Genomic DNA, 21446 nt, shown 5'->3' with positions numbered 1-21446 from the left:
AGACCCTATTGAAATCAAGGGGAACGTTGTACCGCGATTGGCTTGGCATTCGGGATGCTGCGCTAATCGCGGGAAAATGCGGTGTGTGATAGTGGCCTAAGTCCCAGCATGCTACTGCAGTCTGCAGCTCTCAGGGACACACTGCCCCGTTAGCTATCGTTCAGTTGGACAGTTGATGATCGTTATAATCTACATAATACGCGGACTCTTATGTAAATTTAATTACGACCCCCAGTTATGTTTGTATCATTTTGCTGCAGGAAACGTCTCATTATGTTGCTACAAAATTCTGATTTGACAGTAATTGCAGTGGCGGAACCAGATTTGCATTAATTTGTGCTTGTAAAGCCGCCATGCACAACCTCGCATCCTTTAATTATATGCTTCCTCAATGATTCTTAAAGGGGTTCTTCCATTAACCCCTTAGTGGTGCAGCCTATTTTGGCCCAAAGGATGCAACGATTTTTGGGGAATTTTCATCAACACTTTTCAAAAGCCATAACCTTTATTTATTTTTCCGCCAACATGGCTGTATGAGGACTTGTTTTTTGCGTGGCAAACTGTAGTTTTTATTGGTACCATTTTGGGGTACATATAATGCATTCTAGAACTTTTATTAATTTTTTTTGGAAGGGGAGGAGAAAAGATATAAATTCTGTCATGTTTGTTTTTCGTTTTTTTTTCTTTTACAGCATTAATCGTGCAGCTTAAACGTCATTATCTTTTTCTGCAGGGTGGCATGATTATGACAATGCCAAAATGATGTGTATATTTTTAATTTTTTTCCACTTCTGCATTTGACTTTTATTTCAATTTTTAAAAGTTGAAATTGACCAAAAACAGTTCTTTTTGCTTTTTTTAATAGTGTTTGCTGTGCAGAATAAAAGGTGTTTTCTATTATATTGGTTGTTACCAAATGTGAGGGGTTTTAAAAAAATGTTAGCATTTTTTTTAAACAAAAAAGGGAAAGTGTGCACAAAAGTATTTTTTTAAATATTTTTTTATGTCCATGTAGGGAACTTGAACCTACCATGCTATGATCACACTGATAACACTGGGGAAAACAATTTTTGGTGACGGAGATCTTAAAAGTTTTTTGGGGTGATAGATTCAGAAAATGACAGTTTTTCTCCATCAGGTCTGCTTATCAAAATATGACATATATCCATATTGATACATGCATAGATATTGTATTATACATGCAATGAATGCCAAATAAAAAATGAAGGTACGAAGAAAGATCCCAAGAAGTCTTGAACACAAACAACAAAACAAAGATATCTTCATTAAGACATGATTCTCCTGTTCTTGCCCTACCATTGGCATAACAAATTTCATTCATTTCCTTTTCCCATTTGTCCACTATCGCACACAACATGAAGCGCCCAAGATTTATCTTGGTCGCCCAGTTCTTTGAAACAGGCTAAATAAGCTCTTTTTATAAGGTCAGTTATACACTCTTTGTCAAAAACACTCCCTCCCCCAAAAAGAGTTGTCATTTTGCTACAAAACTCGGCATGCAGTTCCATCTCAGGCACATATGCAAATGATTAGAGTCATGGTGTGATTAGATGAACGGTTTTGCCACCTGAAACCCTAAAAGTGGTTCCCACCTTGGCCTATAAAAGTCTCTCAGAGGCTCCTTGTGTGTAGTGACCTCTTCTTCTTGTGTAGAGCTTGTTGACCACTAGACGCCTCTACGACACAGAGAAGAGATGTCACCCCCTTACCAGAGTCTGAGGGGCGCATTATCGGGATGTGAGAAGCTGGATGGTCGTATCGTTGAACTGTCCCCCACCTGGGCCGTTCTGACCAGACTGTTAGGAGGTGTTGTGCCCAGTGGATGTGTGAGGGGACACAAAGTGACTGGGCTCAGGACCCCAGACAGACCACCAGAAGAGAGGATCGTCTGACAAGCACCAGCAACTGTTTCGTTGTCCACTATCCAGAGACAGGTGGTGCAATCGTTACATCCTCTGTGTCTGTCAGAAGCATTTCCAGGGGCTTGGCTGAAAGACAATTGCCCACATGGCACCCATTACACGTACTGATTTTGACACCCACCATTACCTCCATTACCTCCGTTTGCAATGGTGAGATCCTTTTGCTCTAATATTCTAATCACTTACTTATATCAATGTTACAATCACAGAGAAAGTTTCATTCCATTCCAACAACTTCTAGGGGAGGGATCGGTTTTGGCAATGAATGTATTAGAATACAGATTATATAATGTATTGCTAACAATAGTGACCACTGCCCATGTCAGCCCATCAGCCATCCACTATTAAATGGCGGAGGTGCCGATGATGTCTCAGAGGGATGGCGCCAAATGGACCCTATTGACAATAACAAGGGCTATTCAGCTTCTTACAAGTGGCCACAAATTTCCCTGGACGAAATAGCGCAGCATGTTAACAGAGCCTCTGACGCAAATATGACCATAGCCTTACTAAGGGGACATATTGAGAAAGCAGAAGGATTCTCCAAAAACTTTACTATTTTGATTCTGAATTGGAAATATTTCAAGTCGTTTTCTGCATTCACACCCAGAGCAGCATTCAAAACACTAATTAATACCCCTGACAAGCAGCGCTAACCTTCATTTGCTGTCAAATATGAGTTTATTTTTAACAAACTGTTATCTGAGTTTCCACAATGTACAATACAGACACTAAGCAAGCAGAGAGAATACTTTGAGATTTCAGCTTTGAAGCCTACTGAATGCAGCTCAAGTAGAATAATGAGCTCCCACACTGCAGACATTAAATAAACAGAGAATTCTGGGAGATTTCAGCTCTGAAGCTTGTCGAATACTGAACACAGCACTTGAGTATAATACACAGGCTGTGTTCCTTGCTTATGATATTCTGCACATATAGATGAGCCCTCAAGTGCTGATCCTCAACCTCGAAATCCACTGAGATTTTCAGACCTGCAGATGTAAACTAGTAGTGTTTTACTGTAGAACATCCTAATCGTCCATTAATTCGCACAGCAGCAACATCTTCCACAGCGTTGTACAGATTGTTTTCTCCAGGAGTTCACAATGTAATCTTTATTACTTTGGCCAGTTTCCTTGGAAGCCAAATTAATGTATTTCGGTCTGTCATGCATATGTGGCCCCTGGTGGGGAGGGCCCCAGTTCTGAGCTGCCATAATGTAGCCTGCAGCATTGTGGTGTGCTGGGCTTCATTACTACTGGCTGAACATTTACACCCGAGATGGGCTGAGTGATATCTCATGATTGCTCTTCCTGCTGCAGTTACTACGTGAATCATCCTGTGTCTCATATGTAGCCCAGTAAATCTGTTTTGCTAGTTGTAACTCGCATGCCTCGAGGACTCGGAGGCTGAAGATTATTTTCAGGTTAATTTTCTACCACTGAGAACAAAAAGAACTGGAAAGTAGAACAGAAAAAACTTTATTCCAAGCAGCAAACCACACAAATATCTCCTTCCAGGTAGATTACAGTCCCGATACTTATTATAAAGCAAAAAAATGTCAAGTTTCTAGATTACTGCCCTAACAATGCAGTGGTGACATCATCAAACTTTGGCATGGCTGCGATGTCATCAACATGCTCCATTGAGTTTGTACCGCAATTGAGAGTTATCCTCTCCTCACACGATAGGTGATAACTTTCCCCATCGATGGAAGTTCAACCAATGGCACCTTTACCAATGTTGAGAATGGGGGTCCTAAAAGCCTCTCCGCATGAAGAAAGGGGTGGTGGTAGTGTACGCCTGCTGCTCCATTCATTTCAATGAAACTGCTGGAGATAGTAGAGCGCATGAACATGGCAATTCCAGCGCTCCCATTGAAATGAACTGCCGCTCCATTCATGCAGGAACCCTGTTCTCAAAAAGTGATGGAGGTCCAAAAAAATCATATAGTTATCCTCTATCCTGTGGATAGGGGATAACTTTCTATCTCGGCACAACCCCTTTACAGGGAAACTTCACCTCCGTGACATATCTTCTGATAAAGTTTAACATGTGGCGCATACAAATGGTCGTCGCTGCCGTCTGCAGGAAATGCCACAAACAGCTACAGACTATTTAGGAAAACCGTTGAACTGAAGAACAAAACAGCATAAGGACTCCGGCTGGTGTCACCTTTGAATTTATGAAACCACGCAAACTTAGTGCTTGTTATTTTTGCAAATTCCAACATTAAAAACTTGTATAACATTTGTAAACTTCCTAAAGGCAAAATAAAGCAGACAGAAACAACTTGGAGCCCCTGAAGAGCCTCCGTAAGTGCTGGAGTCTCCCTGTTCCTGATGATATCCATTTCCGTGAACGTTGGGTGACAGTCATTATGGCTGCCGGGACTGGGCTATTATCATACTGGCACACAGGTGGGGTATCTCATACCTGGAATTGAGGAAATTTCGAAAGCTGTAGAACCAGCGCAGTAGGAGCGGTAATCACAGCCAGATTGGTTGCCACCCAAAAATAACGGAGAAACAGCTAAACATGAGACTTATCAGTGTCAAGGACTGAGAGTTATGGAGAGTTTAGTGGGAAGTGGTCTTTTTTTAATGATTTGCCCTCTTAGGAGTTGTTGGGTATTTGGGAGAATTGCTTGGAGGGGTGGAGGATGGCCGAGGCTGCCGCACTCCTTACTCTTCTTTGGCAGGTGAGCCGGGGCTCAAGGGCTGATTCTCCTCCAGTCTCTCACTGGAGCCGTCAGAGAAGTCCAGAGTGGTTCTTTTCAGCAAGTAAACACCGGCGTGCAGACCACCGATATTCACCCACACCGTGTGCATCTTCCGCCACAAGTGTCCAGCTTTAGCCAAAGCCTGAAATAGACAGATGTGGAAAGTTCTAATACATACAGGTCCATAAATGTTCAGAGACAACAATATACAAGTAAGACACTGTAAAATAATGGAGGCATCCGGAGACAGAGGGGGCGAGGGAGCCGGCGGCTTACGGAGATAGAGGGGGCGAGGGAGACGGCGGCTTACGGAGATAGAGGGGGCGAGGGAGACGGTGGCTCACAGAGACAGAGGGGACGAGGGGGGGGGGGGGGTGTCGGCGGCTTACGGAGACAGAGGGGGCGAAGGGGGTCGGCGGCTTACAGAGACAGAGGGGGCGAAGGGGTCGGCGGCTTACGGAGACAGAGGGGGCAAAGGGGGCGGGGTCGGCGGCTTACGGGGACAGAGGGGGCGAAGGGGGGGGCGGCGGCTTACGGAGACAGAGAGGGGGGAAGGGGGTCGGCGGCTTACGAAGACAGAGGGGGCGAAGGGGGTCGGCGGCTTACAGAGACAGAGGGGGCGAAGGGGGTCGGCGGCTTACGGAGACAGAGGGGGCGAAGGGGGTCGGCGGCTTACGGAGACAGAGGGGGCGAAGGGGGTCGGCGGCTTACGGAGACAGAGGGGGCGAAGGGGGTCGGCGGCTTACGGAGACAGAGGGGGCGAAGGGGGTCGGCGGCTTACGGAGACAGAGGGAGCGAAGGGGGTCGGCGGCTTACGGAGACAGAGGGAGCGAAGGGGGTCGGCGGCTTACGGAGACAGAAGGGGCGAAGAGGGGTCGGAGGCTTACGGAGAAAGGGGGGGGGGGGGGGTCGGCGGCTTACGGAGACAGAGGGGGCGAAGGGGGTCGGTGGCTTAAGGAGACAGAAGGGGCGAAGCGGGGTCGGAGGCTTACGGAGACAGGGGGGGGGGGGGTCGGAGGCTTACGGAGACAGGGGGGGGGGTCGGCGGCTTACGGAGACAGAAGGGGAGAAGCGGGGTCGGAGGCTTACGGAGACAGAGGGGGGGGGGTCGGCGGCTTATGGAGACAGAGAGGGGGGAAGGGGGTTGGCGGCTTACGAAGACAGAGGGGGCGAAGGGGGTCGGCGGCTTACGGAGACAGAGGGGGCGAAGGGGGTCGGCGGCTTACGGAGACAGAGGGGGCGAAGGGGGTCGGCGGCTTACGGAGACAGAGGGGGCGAAGTATGTCGGCGGCTTACGGAGACAGAAGGGGCGAAGCGGGGTCGGCGGCTTACGGAGAAAGGGGGGGGGTCGGCGGCTTACGGAGACAGGGGGCGAAGCGGGATCGGAGGCTTACGGAGACAGGGGGGGGGGGGTCGTCGGCTTACGGAGACAGGGGGCGAGGGGGGGGGGGGTCGTCGGCTTACGGGGACTGAGGGGGCGAAGGGGGGGGGGGTCGGCGGCTTACGGAGACAGAAGGGGCGAAGGGGGTCGGTGGCTTACGAAGACAGGGAGACAGAAGGGGCGGCGGCGGCTTACGGAGACGGGGGGGGGGGGGGGGAGGGGGTCGGCGACTTACGGAGACAGAGGGGGCGAAGGGGGTCGGCGGCTTACGGAGACAGAGGGGGCGAAGGGGGGCGGCGGCTTACGGAGACAGAGGGGGCGAAGGGGGGCGGCGGCTTACGGAGACAGAGGGGGCGAAGGGGGGCGGCGGCTTACGGAGACAGAGGGGGCGAAGGGGGGCGGCGGCTTACGGAGACAGAGGGGGCGAAGGGGGTCGGCGGCTTACGGAGACAGAGGGGGCGAAGGGGGTCGGCGGCTTACGGAGACAGAGGGGGCGAAGGGGGTCGGCGGCTTACGGAGACAGAGGGGGCGAAGGGGGTCGGCGGCTTACGGAGACAGAGGGGGCGAAGGGGGGCGGCGGCTTACGGAGACAGAGGGGGCGAAGGGGGGCGGCGGCTTACGGAGACAGAGGGGGCGAAGGGGGTCGGCGGCTTACGGAGACAGAGGGGGCGAAGGGGGTCGGCGGCTTACGGAGACAGAGGGGGCGAAGCGGGTCGGCGGCTTACGGAGACAGAGGGGGCGAAGCGGGTCGGCGGCTTACGGAGACAGAGGGGGCGAAGCGGGTCGGCGGCTTACGGAGACAGAGGGGGCGAAGCGGGTCGGCGGCTTACGGAGACAGAGGGGGCGAAGCGGGTCGGCGGCTTACGGAGACAGAGGGCGCGAAGCGGGTTCTGCGGCTTACGGAGACAGAGGGGGCGAAGCGGGTCGGCGGCTTACGGAGACAGAGGGGGCGAAGCGGGTCGGCGGCTTACGGAGACAGAGGGGGCGAAGCGGGTCGGCGGCTTACGGAGACAGAGCGGGCGAAGCGGGTCGGCGGCTTACGGAGACAGAGGGGGCGAAGCGGGTCGGCGGCTTACGGAGACAGAGGGGGCGAAGCGGGTCGGCGGCTTACGGAGACAGAGGGGGCGAAGCGGGTCGGCGGCTTACGGAGACAGAGGGGGCGAAGCGGGTCGGCGGCTTACGGAGACAGAGGGGGCGAAGGGGGTCAGCGGCTTACGGAGACCGAGGGGGTCGGCGGCTTACGGAGACAGGGGGGGGAGGCGGCTTACGGAGACAGAGGGGGCGAAGCGGGTCGGCGGTTTACGGAGACAGAGGGGGCGAAGCAGGTCGGCGGTTTACGGAGACAGAGGGGGCGAAGCAGGTCAGCGGCTTACGGAGACGGGGCGGGGGGGGGGGGAGGGGGGAGTCGGCGGCTTATGGAGACAGAGGGGGGGGGGGGTCGGCGGCTTACAGAGAAAGACAGGGCGAAGGGGCGGCGGCTAACGGAGACAGAGAGGGTGTGTGTGGGGGGGTGGCGGCTTACGGAGACAGAGAGGGCGAGGCGGCTTACGGAGACAGAGAGGGCGAGGGGGTGGGGGTGGCGGCTTACGGAGACAGAGAGGGCGAGGGGGGGGGGGTGGCGGCTTACGGAGACAGAGAGGGCGAGGGGGGGGGTGGCGGCTTACGGAGACAGAGGGAGCAGGCGGCCTACGGAAACAGAAGGGACGAGGGAGCAGGCGGCGTACGGGGACAGAGAGGGTTTGCGCACCTTGATGAAGCATTTCCTGTCGTGAGTGAGAAGAACAGCCCGCCCTGTCCCGGCTCGGCACACACGGCTCATCTCTCGGAGGCAGGCCGGGTACAGGTCCCAGTTCCTCTTCTTCGATCCGATTCTGTGTGGATGAAAGAAAACAGTTGATACAGCAGCTGAATGTAGACGGTGGCTCCGGCCCGAGGTTAGACACAGCTCCTGCAGCACCTCTCACCTCTTCCCGAATGGCATGTCTGTGATTATAACGTCCACGCTCCCACTCCTCAGAGGCAGACGAGAAATATCCCAGTGAGTGGCGTCTATCGGGAGCCCCTGGGGGGCACTGGGCAGACATAAGGCAGAGACAGCGTGATGAGTTAGGTGCTCTATCGTTTATAAAAGTCCTCATCTGTCTTGCTGGAAATACTATATAGCAATTTCTGTGAGAACCATGTGACAATAAATCGTAGGTTGTGGTCTTAGCAATTAAGAGTTGTGAGCCAGCTCTCCTAAAGTCCTGAATGGCTCATCTGTACAGTCACTGAATAGTCTATTATATCTATTCTCTCCAGTACTTTTAGCCTGTTATATTATAATTCACTGTGATTATCCGTCTATTCGCTCACCTGTCCGCACTCTGCTGCTTTCTCAGTAAGGAGATGATGTTGCTGGCGGTTCTGTTCAATGCGTTCGTGTTATTGTCACCAGCGATGAAAAAGCAACTGGGCCACTCGCTGACGCCCTGCGGGATTATGGAGCTGGATCACAAGTAAGAAAGACAGAGCCCCTCCCAAACTTCACCCACATCCTTGCACCGCTCCCCACACAATGCCACATCGGGGTACTGCTGCCCATAACGGCACTTTCTTCAAGGACTAATTTGCAATTTACAAGTAAGGCGCTCAGCCGCAGGGGGCTGTGAGACAGCGATGAAACTGGAACTAACAGAACTTATGAGGAAACTGCTAAAAGGGCAATTTCCTAATATTCTGTGAATTGAGTAGGACCATGGGTGCGACCAAACCCCTGCCATTTCAAAAGCCATAATTTTTTTAACATTTCCATCAACATGGCTGTATGCTGTTACAATGGGAGGCTGGCTGTCAGTCACAGCCGGCTCCTGTTGCAGATAGCACAGGCTCAGTTTCTCAGCCTTTATACCATGAGTCGGAAGGGGCTAATGAGTTGGCCATTCTGGCCAAATCTAATGGGCTGTCTGCTGCTGCTAAGCAGCACCCACTTAAAAATAGTTATTACATACTTACATACACCAAAATGTGCAACTATTTTATATCAGAAAACAGAAGTATTTTAGGGTACTTTTACACAGGACAACTGTTGGGCACCTGCCAGTCGAGCCAACAATTATCACTCCTGTGCTCCCACACAGATGTTATGATCTCTTTCGGCTGCCCACATCTATTCACAATAAACAGGCAGTGTTTCATAGATGATCATCTGCCTGTTTACATGGGCCGACAGTCTCTTAGTTTTTAGGTGAACTGCAAACCAAGCAATTTCGACAAGTGAGCAATTCTCACTCATTTGCCCTGTTGGATTCTTTTGAGCAATCACTTGGGCAACTATGGGAATGTACCCTTACATGATAAATTCCTCCCCTATGTTTCCAGTTTACCTCTATAGGGATGGCGCCAGTTCCGCACATTGGATCAATGACGACATCTGATGGTTCCAGGTCACAGAGCCTGAGGAACAAAGAAGGAAGTGTTAAGCTAGTGAAATAAAACTGTAGAAGATTCCTTTTTAATCCAGAAATTCTGATAATCTGGCAATTAAAAGGTCTCATTAAAGGGGTTGTCCAGCACTGAAGAGTGATGACCTATTCTTAGGATTGGGCATCAATAGTTGATTGGCAGGGGTCCACCACCTGGGGCTCTCACTGTTCACCAATTTCACAGGCTGATGTGTGTGCACTCTGCAGTGGCCCGGCATGGTATTACAATGTATATCTTATTGAATATAATCATACAGACAAGAAATATATATAAATGAAAAGAAATATATAAAAAAATAAATTAAATAAAATAAGGGGCTATTTTTTATCCATACATAGCTGCGATAGTTCTATAGCCTCCCATTCAAAAACTTCATTGCTCACACAATAGCATTTTGCATGCCTATATTGCCCAAATGGTATATTTAATAACCAACTAGGTAAACAACAACTATCAAAAAATATGTCGCCATTCCTAGCTGACGGTTTACAATAGGTATTACGTTATAACTTAACTACCTTAATATCCAAATCCAGGTAGTCTATTTTCTTCAAACTAACTGAGGGCTTATTCACACAAGCGTATATCGACCGCCATATTCACAGTCGGACAATATACGCTGATTGGATTCCAATGCATCAGATCACACAGGCATATTCTAGTGGAATAAAAACGCCGGGCCGGCAAATATAGAGCCGGGTGCTTTTACACTGGGCAGCAAACATAGTCCTGGAACTATCTTTGTGCCCGGAATACGTCGGCTGCTGCATAGGCTCCTACGGCCGGAGAAGGGAGGTGGGAGGGAGTTTAGCAGTGTGACTGCTAAATTCCCTACCCCTTCTCTCCTCTCCTCTCCTCTGGCTGTTTGCTATGAGACGGGGCGGGACAGGGTCATAGCCAAGCTCCGCCCTTTCAATTGCTGGCTGCGGACAAGATGCAGGGAGGGGGCGGGCGCTTAGCTCATTGAATTCTATGAATGGACCAAGGGATGCCTGTGATTGGCTGAGCGCTGTGACCAATCACAGGCAGCGCTCAGCTGTCACTCAAGGAATGGCTGAGGGCTGCCTGTGATTGACCGAGTGCTCAGCCAATCAGAGACAGAGCTTACAGCTGGTGGGGATTTTTAAATCCCTGCCGGCTGAAAGATCTTCAGTGCAGAGTCGGGAAGAAATGTGGCAAGACCTGCCGGACCCCGACAGCGGCGAACAGGTGAGTATATACGTTGTTAAATTTTTTTACAGACTTTTGGAATGCTTTTCAGGAAAGGGCTTATATTTAAAGCCTTTCCCCAAAAATCATCACCGCAGGGTGTCCCTTTCTCCGTAAACTCTGTGACAGCACTGTCTATTGACTTTAATGCGATTACCGGTAATCAATTGCATGACCGGGGAAGGGGAGTCCTGCGGCCTGGGATGAAAGCTCTAGGATGTCGACTACCTCCGGTAACCATCAGCATTGAGCTGTCACATCCAGAGCCTGCAGGGTTTTAATCCCCAGAAGATGCATGTTTTTACGTCCTCTGGGGGTTTAAAGCCCAGCAGGCCAGGACGTAGAAACACTATGGTCTGGTCACTAAGGGGTTAAGAACAAAACCAGAGGTTACCTGAGCATCCCGTAAGCCAAAGTGGAGCGAAGCGTAGTGGGCCCAAAATGGGTGATGTTCCTGCGGTGCAGACTTTCCTCGGTCAGAGCGATTCCCACCAACATTTCATTATAGCTGATGTTCAGGAGAACCTGAGAACAGACAATGGAGATATATATATATATATGTATATATATATACACACAAACACACACACATACGCACACACACTATATACTGCCACAAAGCTTCTGGACATCACCTGACACGGGGGCCACAACTCACCTCCACATCAAAGTTAGTCATGTCTGCCTTCCACTGGAAGTGTTCCTGCACCGCTCCGCCGAAGTCCCTGGCAGCCTCATTGGATGTGAAGCTGTGTTTGTCACCGGCCCGGTTACAAGTGACACGGAATTTCAGAACCTTGTTGACATCAGATGAGGAGTCGTTATTCTCTGTGTCGTCGCTCATTGCATTTTCCTGCAAGTCACTGACAACAGAAGCCGAAACCTCCATGCTGTCCTCCGGATGACTCTCAGAAGTCTTACACTCCTTTTGTCCTGAAGGTGGCGCTGGTGCCTCTTCTACTGTACTGTCTCCCGCTGGGACCCCGTCATCAGGTGCTGCCGCCACCAGCTTCTTCTCTTTACTACAGCCAGCAGTTTTCTTTCTCTTTTTCTTCTTCTTCAGGTTGTTGTTCAGCTCCCAGGTCGTCAGGGCTTTTTCCCAGGACAGTTTTGCAGCCAATTCCTCGAAATCCTGCAGTGCGGCTTCCTAAAGAGACAAGGAAGATAAAGCAGATGTTCAGGCGGGCAGTATTTTGGTAGGGCTTACCTGCTACTTGTGTTCTTCAGTGGCGGCTGTTTTTCAGCTACTTTAGTGCATGACCTGAATTCCAGTTCATGCTGCTGCTACACTGTCCCTCCCTCATACTTTACACTTTAGCTCTGCTCCATTAGCACACAGTTCTGCAATTAATGATTTCAGTTCAGCAGCACTATCTGCTGGAGGCCAAAATCCCCTATTTAATTAGACTCTCGAACTGCTGTTGTTTTCCTCCATACGTTACACTTCGCCTCTCTTCATTAATGCTCAGCCATGATCGCTGAAGGTCCTGCTTAACTGCACCAACAGAGGCTCAATTTGCTTATGTGTCCCTCTTCCATACTTTACACTGCAGCTCTGCTTGTTCATATTAGCTCAGCAGGATGTCAGTGAAGGAAATCAGATTTCTATAACCATAATTATAAACTACAAGCAACTAAAACAGCAGTAAAAAAAAGTTGTCAAACTGCTCCATGCAGTCACAGGAAGGAGCCTATTAATGAAGATGCCAGTTAAGCAATACTCCAGTAGTGTGTGTTTTGTGACCCCTGTATACAGATCTCAGGCCGCTATTCCTTATGTACTCACCTTTGCTTCCTTGAAGGGGAAATCTGTGAATTCCTGTACGACTACGAACAGATTGTCGACCGACCTCAGCCGATGAACCTGCAACATAAACAGAGCGGTTCTGCCTTAAAAAAGAATCTTCTAATTTATGGAAAACTTTATAGAGGACAGGAAATAGTTAAAAAAAATACAAACTTAGGGCGAGCACCCACTGGCGTTTGCGTTTCCCGCGGGAAAAAAACGCAGCGTTTTCGCCGCGTGTCCCGCGTTTTTCCGCGCGTTTTCCGCGGCGTTTTTCGCTGCGTTTTCGCGGCTTTGCCATTAATTTCCATGGAGAAAAATAAGGACACATATGCAACTGACAGTTCCTATGTTAAAAACGCAAACGCAACGCAAAAAAAACGCCAGTGGACAGGAACACATGTTATCTCTATGCCTGTGCAGGAAAAACGCAAAACGCAAAACGCAGGTAAAAAAACGCCAGTGGGTGCTCGCCCTAAGGGCGCTTTTAGATGGAGCGATTTATCATTTGCACAAGTAGACGACGTCAAGAGCGCACTGGTGCAGCCCATTCGTACAGGCAGATAAATTGTTCGCTCGCTGAATCATTCAATTGTTCTCATTCAGTGTCCAGTGGATGAGAAGGACTGAACAATTGGTATTTAAATGCTTTAGCGAATGAGCCAACCATGATTTGCATGAAATGAACGGTAATCGTACGATTGTTGGCGGTGCTTACACGGAACGATTAGCGTTTAAATTTGAATGAACTGGCGATTTTTTTTTGATCGTCATTCCGTATAGACGCAGCTCACCTCTCTGATCCCCTGCTGCTCCTATCCCTACCGCCAGAGTGTGCTTACCTTGGCCATAGTGCTGATGTTCCATATACACACACACACAACAGCAGTCTTGAGCTGTATGCCACGAGGCCAGTGATTGGCTGCAGCAGTGATCCGTATATACAGAATGTCGCATCAAATGAAAAAACAGACCAGCAGAGAGGACTTGTTGTTTTTTGTGGTACAAATTGTAATTTCATTGGTACTACCGTAGTTAGGGCTTCTGCCCACGGACGGATATTTGCTGTGGAATCCACGATGGGCGCTCGCACCACGGATCCACAGCAAATAGCGCCCATAGCATGCAATGGGAAATCGAATTTTCCATGCACACTTGCAGAAACCAATTGCGGAGGAAAAGTCGCAGCATAATTCATTTTTGTGTGGAAGTCAATGGAAGCCGTCTGATCCGCAGCCCTTCCGCAATCACACTGCGGAAATGACGCGGGAAAGGCAGGATTTCAAAAAATAAAAATCTGTACTACGCACATTCGACGGCTCCCCGTGTGGAGCACCTGCAATAAAGATTGAAGGCTGAAAGTAAAGGTACGCATGGACGCCGCTGCTTCCAGGGCCGGATCCCGCTGCGGTGTTCGGCATGCCGCGTGCAGGTGGCCTTAAGGTACTAAAAAAGACTTAAAAAAATGTCTACGTTGAGTGAAATGAAAAAAAAAAATAGCCATCTTTGGGGGAGGGGGTTCTTGTTTTAAAGGTGTACACAGTGCGGAAAAAAATGACGTGATAACTTTAATCTGTGGGTCAGTGCAATTATGAAAATCCCAAATTTAAAGAGTTTTTTTTCTTTTGCTGTGCGCAGTACAGAAGACGCTGCGGCGTTGCTATGGCGGTGACACAACCATTCTACAATGATGATTGCAGAATGGCCGTGGGACGCACAGCTTCCATTGGCTGCACGAGCGAACTCCATAGTCGTTGGTTCATGAGAATGATTTATTGCGTGTAAAAGAAACCTTAGTTTATTTTTAACCATTTCCTGCCCTGTGTAATCTTTTTCTACGATAGAGCCCCTTTAAGACATGAGTCTCGGAGCGCGTGTTCAGCGCCTCACCTGAGCCAGTGCGTCCAGACCAATGTCAAAGTAGATTTTGCCGCGGTCTTTGCTGATCCTACAGGGACATCCCAGCTTCTCTTCCACTTCTGCAGCCGCCGTGAATTCAAATCCCGTGGGCACGGTGGCTCCGATGGTCATCAGGGAACTTTCGGAGGCCACCGCATCGCTGGGAGTGGGGTCTTCCAGCGTCACCTCCATCAAGATGTCCACCATAACCTCCACCTCAGTCATACTGGCAGCTTAGATAGTAAACTCTGTGGAAAAAGACACACGTGGGATTATAGGGGGCAGCAACGCTCAAGGTACGGACGCCGCACGACTATAAGAACGCCATTGATGAGCTTAGCTAATTGTAAATGAATACAGAAACGGACCGTTGTCAGGGGCAACCAGGCACATTGCAAGTCACATGACTCTCACTGCAGGCACACAGGGCCCCACCAATCAAGAATGACCTTGTTACCCATAGCAACCAATCACACCGCAGCTTTCATATTACCACGGACGTCTGAGAAGTGACAGTGGCGCTGTGATTGGTTGTTATCAGGGAGAGGAAGATAAGAATGTATACAATGCTAACAAGACTACAGCCATTAACAAAGGGCTAATTATACTCTAATCCGCATCATCCCAGTCATCCGGCAGCCGCACATCACAAACACACAACCATATACCGATTAGAACGACCGTCCGATCAGCGTGCGCACCAGGGTGCAGACATGACACATCGATGACTCGGCCATCCGGTTTAGGACTGAAGGAGACAGATACAATCGATGTAGGTAAGGCCGTTCACTAGATGGCGCTGTCCGCTATTAGAGATTGGTAGTGTGCGCTTGTACAACAAGCCGCAAGGGGGCGATGGGCTGTAAATAATGGAGGTTATTGTATGTGGCTACTGGCCAGTGCTGAGGAGCAACCGCGGTCTAGAGCAACGTCCTCAACCTGTTTGTTTTTACAACCTTATCATTGCTGTACTATCAGTTCCGGGGATAGAGAGTAAGGGTATCACAGCCTATAGTGTGGGATACTGTCTGCTGAGCTGTGTATCTAATCCTATCATGTGTGATACTGTCTGCTTGGCTGTGTATCTAATCCTATCATGTGTGATACTGTCTGCTGAGCCATGTATCTAATCCTATCATGTGTGATACTATCTGCTGAGCTGTGTATCTAATCCTATCATGTGTGATACTGTCTGCTGAGCTGTGTATCTAATCCTATCATGTGTGATACTATCTGCTGAGCTGTGTATCTAATCCTATCATGTGTGATACTGTCTGCTGAGTTGTGTATCTAATCCTTTCATATGTGATACTGTCTGCTGAGCTGTGTATCTAATCCTATCATGTGTGATACTGTCTGCTGAGCTGTGTATCTAATCCTATCATGTGTGATACTGTCTGCTTGGCTGTGTATCTAATCCTATCATGTGTAATACTGTCTGCTGAGCTGTGTATCTAATCCTATCATGTGTGATACTGTCTGCTGAGCCATGTATCTAATCCTATCATGTGTGATACTGTCTGCTGAGCCATGTATCTAATCCTATCATGTGTGATACTGTCCACTGAGCTGCTGTATCTAATCCTATCATGTGTGATACTGTCCACTGAGCTGCTGTATCTAATCCTATCATGTATGATACTGTCAGCTGAGCTGCTGTATCTAATTCTATCATGTATTATACTGTCTATTGAGCTGTGTATCTAATCCCATCATGTGTGATACTGTCCACTGAGCTGATGTATCTAATCCTATCATGTGTGATACTGTCTACTGAGCTAATGTATCTAATCCTATCGTGTGATACTGTCAGCTGAGCTGCTGCATCTAATTCTATCATGCATGATACTGTCTACTAAACTGTGTATCTAATCTTATCATGTGTGATACTGTCCACTGAGCTGATGTATTTACTCCTATCATGCATAATACTGTCTACTAAACTGTGTATCTAATCCCATCATGTGTGATACTGTCTACTAAACTGATGTATCTAAACCTATCATGTGTGATACTGTCTGCTGTGCTCCTGTATCTAATCCAATCATGTGTGATACTGTCTACTGAGCTGATGTATCTAATCCTATCATGCATGATACTGTCTACTAAACTGTGTATCTAATCCCATCATGTGTGATACTGTCTACTAAACTGATGTATCTAAACCTATCATGTGTGACACTGTCTGCTGTGCTCCTGTATCTAATCCAACCATGTGTGATACTGTCTACTGAGCTGATGTATCTAATCCTATCATGCATGATACTGTCTACTAAACTGTGTATCTAATCCCATCATGTGTGATACTGTCTACTAAGATGATGTATCTAAACCTATCATGTGTGATACTGTGCTCCTGTATCTAATCCAACCATGTGTGAAACTGAGCTATTTATACTGAGCTTTACTGAGCTGTGTATCTAATCCTATCCTGTGTGATACTGTCTGCTGAGCTCCTGTATCTAATCCTATCCTGTGTGATATTGTTTGCCGAGCTGTGTATCTAACCCTATCATGCACGATACTGTCTGCTGAGCCGCTGTATCTAATCCTATCCTGTGTGATACTGTCTGCTGAGCTCCTGTATCTAATCCTATCATGCGCGATACTGTCTGCTGAGCTCCTGTATCTAATCATATCCTGTGTGATACTGTCTGCTGAGCTCCTGTATCTAATCCTATCATGCACGATACTGTCTGCTGAGCTCCTGTATCTAATCTTATCATGCACGATACTGTCTGCTGAGCTCCTGTATCTAATCCTATCATGCACGATACTGTCTGCTGAGCTCCTGTATCCAATCCTATCATGCGCGATACTGTCTGCTGAGCTCCTGTATCTAATCCTATCCTGTGTGATACTGTCTGCTGAGCTCCTGTATCTAATCCTATCATGCGCGATACTGTCTGCTGAGCTCCTGTATCTAATCCTATCATGTGTGATACTATCTGTTGAGCTGTGTATCTTATCTTATCATATCTGATATTGTCTGCTGAGCACCTGTATCTAATCCCATCATGTGTGATACCGTCTGCTGAGCTGTGTATCTGATCTTATATATGGTACTCTCCGCTGAGCTGTGTATCTCAGCCTGTCGTGTGATACCATCTCTTGAGCTGCTGTATCTAATGCCATCATGTGTGATACTGTCTGCTGAGCTCCTGTATCTAATCCTATCCTGTGTGATACTGTCTGCTGAGCTCCTGTATCTAATCCTATCATGTGCGATACTGTCTGCTGAGCTCCTGTATCTAATCCTATCCTGTGTGATACTGTCTGCTGAGCTCCTGTATCTAATCCTATCATGTGCGATACTGTCTGCTGAGCTCCTGTATCTAATCCTATCCTGTGTGATACTGTCTGCTGAGCTCCTGTATCTAATCCTATCATGTGTGATACTATCTGTTGAGCTGTGTATCTAATCCTATCTGTTGAGCTGTGTATCTTATCCTATCATATCTGATATTGTGTATCAGCTGTGTATCTGATCTTATATATGGTACTCTCCGCTGAGCTGTGTATCTCAGCCTGTCGTGTGATACCATCTCTTGAGCTGCTGTATCTAATGCCATCATGTGTGATACTGTCCATCATGTATCTAATTCTATCATGTGTGAGACATGTCTGGAGTAGATCTCTAATGCCCGGGATCAGGGTCAGGGGTTGACAATCCTGTGGATGTCACTGTGACGCCTTGGCCGCCATGTTTGTGGCTGATGTCACCACCCGCCCTCGCTGCGCTGTTTTGTGTCTTCGCTGCTGATGGCAGACTCCCCTCAGAATAATCACACGGCTGTTTGTGCTGTTGGCAGAGACGTTCGCGCCGCGTAATGCTGCTCGCTGCGATCGCTTGGCTGCAAGTCTGTAAATTGTGTTCTGTCAATATTTCCATGAAACATACGGAGAGGAGACGGAACGGGGATCTGTGGCGGGAGGATGCGTCACCCATAGCAACAAGCAATCTCAGCTGCCATCTTGTATGGTTGTACTATCAAGCAGGATCTGTGGATGGTTTCCATGGGCAACGCAATCATGTGTAAACATTTCACGGATACGGCCCCCCCCCCATCCTCACCACCTCATATCGGTATATTCAGGCGGATGAAGCAGCGCCGCCGTTCTGGACTCTGGAAAAGCTGAGTGACAATCCATATGACCACCTCTATGACCACAGGGGCTGTCCCATGCTTTCCTGCACCCCCGAATGACCAGATCTGACTCCCAGGCGACACCTTAACCCCTACATGACCAGAGTGTCATCACTTTTTGATTTTCGTTCTTTCATCCCCGCCTTCCAAGAGCCGTAACTTTTTAATTTTTCCATTGACACGACCGTATGAGGGCTTGTTTTCTGCAGGACGAGTTGTGTTTTTTAATGGTACCACTAAATGTACCGTATAATGTACAGGAAAACTTTTTAAAATGCTTAGGCCGGCTGCACACGGCGGATTTGCATTGCGGAATCCAGAGCGGGCGTCTGTCTCCGGATTCCGCAGCAAATGCCGCCCATAGCATGCAGTGGCAAAATGCGATTTCCTGCTGACGAGCGGAAATCGATTACGATTTTCTGCTAGCGTAGGAGAAATCGCAGCATGCTACGATTCTATGCTGTTTCCGTGCAGACGGAATTCAATGGAAGCTGTCTGCCCCGCAACGCTCCCGTAATCATTACGGAAACGCTGGGGAAATCGTGTCATCGCTAGGCGATGGCGCGGTATAATCTGTATTGTGCATGTGCGCCGGCCGGCACATCTGAGAGATATAAAGATGGAATCCGCGCCCGTCCGCAATATCAATGGAAGCCGTCCGCATGGAATCCACACTAAAATGGCGCATGCTGCGATGTGTTTTCAGCATGCGGAATCCTTAACACAAATCCGCATGTCTAAATTCAAGTGGGACAACTATGCTTCCCTGTGGGCGGCTTGAACTGCGGGGAACCTATGCGGATTCTGCAAATCAAATCCATGGTTGGCACGAGGCCTGAGGAACACTTGGCGGACGAGGACGACTCCGTGCAGGAATCCAAAAGCAAAGACGCTGGAAGTTGAGGAAGGTGAAATCTGACATGTTTTCTGCTCTTTGAAGTATTGGTTGGTTGCCATGACGATAAAGTGCCGCGCCGCTTCTCGCTTCTCCCTGAGATCCGCACTGAGTTTCAGTCCATAAAACGTGATCCATTAACCATGGCCGTATAGCAGGAGATTACAATGTGCTGGGAAGCCATGCGCCCCCCCCCCCCCAATTTATAATGTTGTCGCACCCTCTCACTTACGTGTAAACTGTTGCCTAGTAACAGATGAAGCGATAGCTGGGTGACTACTGCTGCTCCTGTGAGTGCGGACACAGGTGGCTTTTACATATCTGCGTGGGGGGGGGGGGATGACAACTACTTTGAACACCATTTTGCACTGAGGTTCTCAGTTGTCGGGTTCCATTCACACGATTGAAGTCCATATTGGAAATATCTAACGCGAGCGTCAATGAAAACTGCTGCAGAAATCCATGGAAATGCGAGTGCAGTGCAAATCCGTGAGGGGACTTCCAAAGCCGACTTCATAAAAGGTCTACACGAGTTTTTGGCGCAAAAAAAAAAAGAAAAATTTATTTTTCACGAGCCTTGCTTGCACTAAAACTTTTCAACTTTTGCCCCTGCACCCCACTTTCTGAAAGGGGAGGGGCTTGTCAGGAGGGGTGTGGCCACCTTGGATTGACACAGTTATGTATAATTTACACCAGAAGCTGGTGTAAAACTTACTAGAAATCTGCGACAGCTCCTAGATGACCTACATTTTTGTGTAGGCGCATGGAGCAGCCGAGACGCACCCAAGATATGAAGAGGTGTGCGCCTGATCATGCATTAGGCGCATAGTGCGCCGGTTGAAATTATATTAAGATCGGCATTTGAAATGTTAGTCTTAATAAATTTTGCCATCTGTGTCAAAAAAAAAATTTCCGCAACGTGGACCTGAAATCCGTGCTCATAATAATCCACGGCATATAAACTACGGCGTTGCTCGCTCTTCAAGTAAAGGGGGCACTTTGTTGATTTTGCTGCAAACTTTCTATCAAATTGACACAAATTCTATGTGGATATTGAGCCAAATCCACAATAAAATCCTCAATCTAAGGGCGCCCACCCACTAGCGTTTTTTTACTGCGAAATTCGCAGCGTTTTTTTTTTCTGCAGGGGTCTTTGGGCTATGGGACATGCAAAGCTAAAATCGATTTTGCGCGATCGCAATTTTTACATTACAAGTCCCATAGACCCCCTGCAGAAAAAAAAAACCTGCGAGTTTCGCAGTGAAAAAAAACGCCAGTGGGTGGGCGCCCTAAGGGCTCCTTCACACTAGCGAGAAAATTATGCAATTTTCGAGCGATACGAGCTTTTCAATTGTTTCATTCCCATTTGCGATGATACGAGATCTGAAAATCGCAGCATGTTCTATCTTTCTGCGTTTTGCGATTTATTTATTTTTTTGGTCCTTTTCTAGTCTATGTTTCCCTATGGCGCCTCCGCTTTAACGCACAAACTTATGATGTCCATGTGATGCGTTTTTAAGATTAGAAACTCCTGTTGTCTATTGCATGAGAAAATGGCGGGCGGCAGCAATGCGATGCGAGATTATTCTCAGGAAAAAGCTTCGCGAAGCGCAAAAATCGCCTGAACAAATATGCGCATGTGAATGAGCCTGTTCAAATCAATTGGTTCCATTCTCTGTGTATTGTGCGTGCAAATTTTGCCCAAATGCGCCCATGTAAAGCTGGCCTTAGGCCTTTTTCACACAGCCGAGAGAATCGTGCGGGATTTGCGCATTGCGGGACACGCAAATCTCGCACAATTATGAAACCAACTCTTTTTTGAATGGGGTCATACACGTGAGCGATGGTTTTCTGCATGGCACCACAGGATGCTGACCGACCGTACGATACGCGACCGCCATTGTGAATTATTTATCTGGCTGTGTAAACTCTGTCATCGCTCGCTCATGTCAACGATGTATCACTCTGTGTAAAAGGAGATCCGCATACCGAGGCGCC

General features: G+C 48.5%; 1 protein-coding gene across 2 annotated transcripts; it reads right to left on the bottom strand.

Annotated features, from left to right (window-relative positions):
* Nucleotides 1–3408: 3408 nt before the first annotated feature.
* On the bottom strand, nucleotides 3409–15181 carry THUMPD3 (THUMP domain containing 3). Of its 2 annotated transcripts, none has more exons than XM_066596986.1 (10): nucleotides 15074–15181; nucleotides 14397–14653; nucleotides 12507–12584; nucleotides 11379–11867; nucleotides 11115–11245; nucleotides 9412–9481; nucleotides 8402–8517; nucleotides 8011–8118; nucleotides 7794–7917; nucleotides 3409–4807 (listed from the first exon to the last, which is right to left on the bottom strand). In XM_066596986.1, exons 2-10 carry the CDS (start codon nucleotides 14628–14630, stop codon nucleotides 4628–4630), a joined length of 1530 nt encoding a protein of 509 aa, XP_066453083.1. In that variant the 5' UTR covers nucleotides 14631–14653; nucleotides 15074–15181; the 3' UTR covers nucleotides 3409–4627. The 2 variants fall into 2 exon arrangements, with proteins under 2 accessions (XP_066453083.1, XP_066453084.1); XM_066596987.1 differs by having other exon boundaries at nucleotides 15107–15133.
* Nucleotides 15182–21446: the final 6265 nt, after the last annotated feature.

Source organism: Eleutherodactylus coqui, chromosome 3 (assembly GCF_035609145.1).
Source record: "Eleutherodactylus coqui strain aEleCoq1 chromosome 3, aEleCoq1.hap1, whole genome shotgun sequence".
Classification (NCBI taxonomy): domain Eukaryota; kingdom Metazoa; phylum Chordata; class Amphibia; order Anura; family Eleutherodactylidae; genus Eleutherodactylus; species Eleutherodactylus coqui.
The sequence above is the reverse complement of the archived record's forward strand: the minus strand, read 5'-3'. Positions and strand labels throughout refer to the sequence as shown.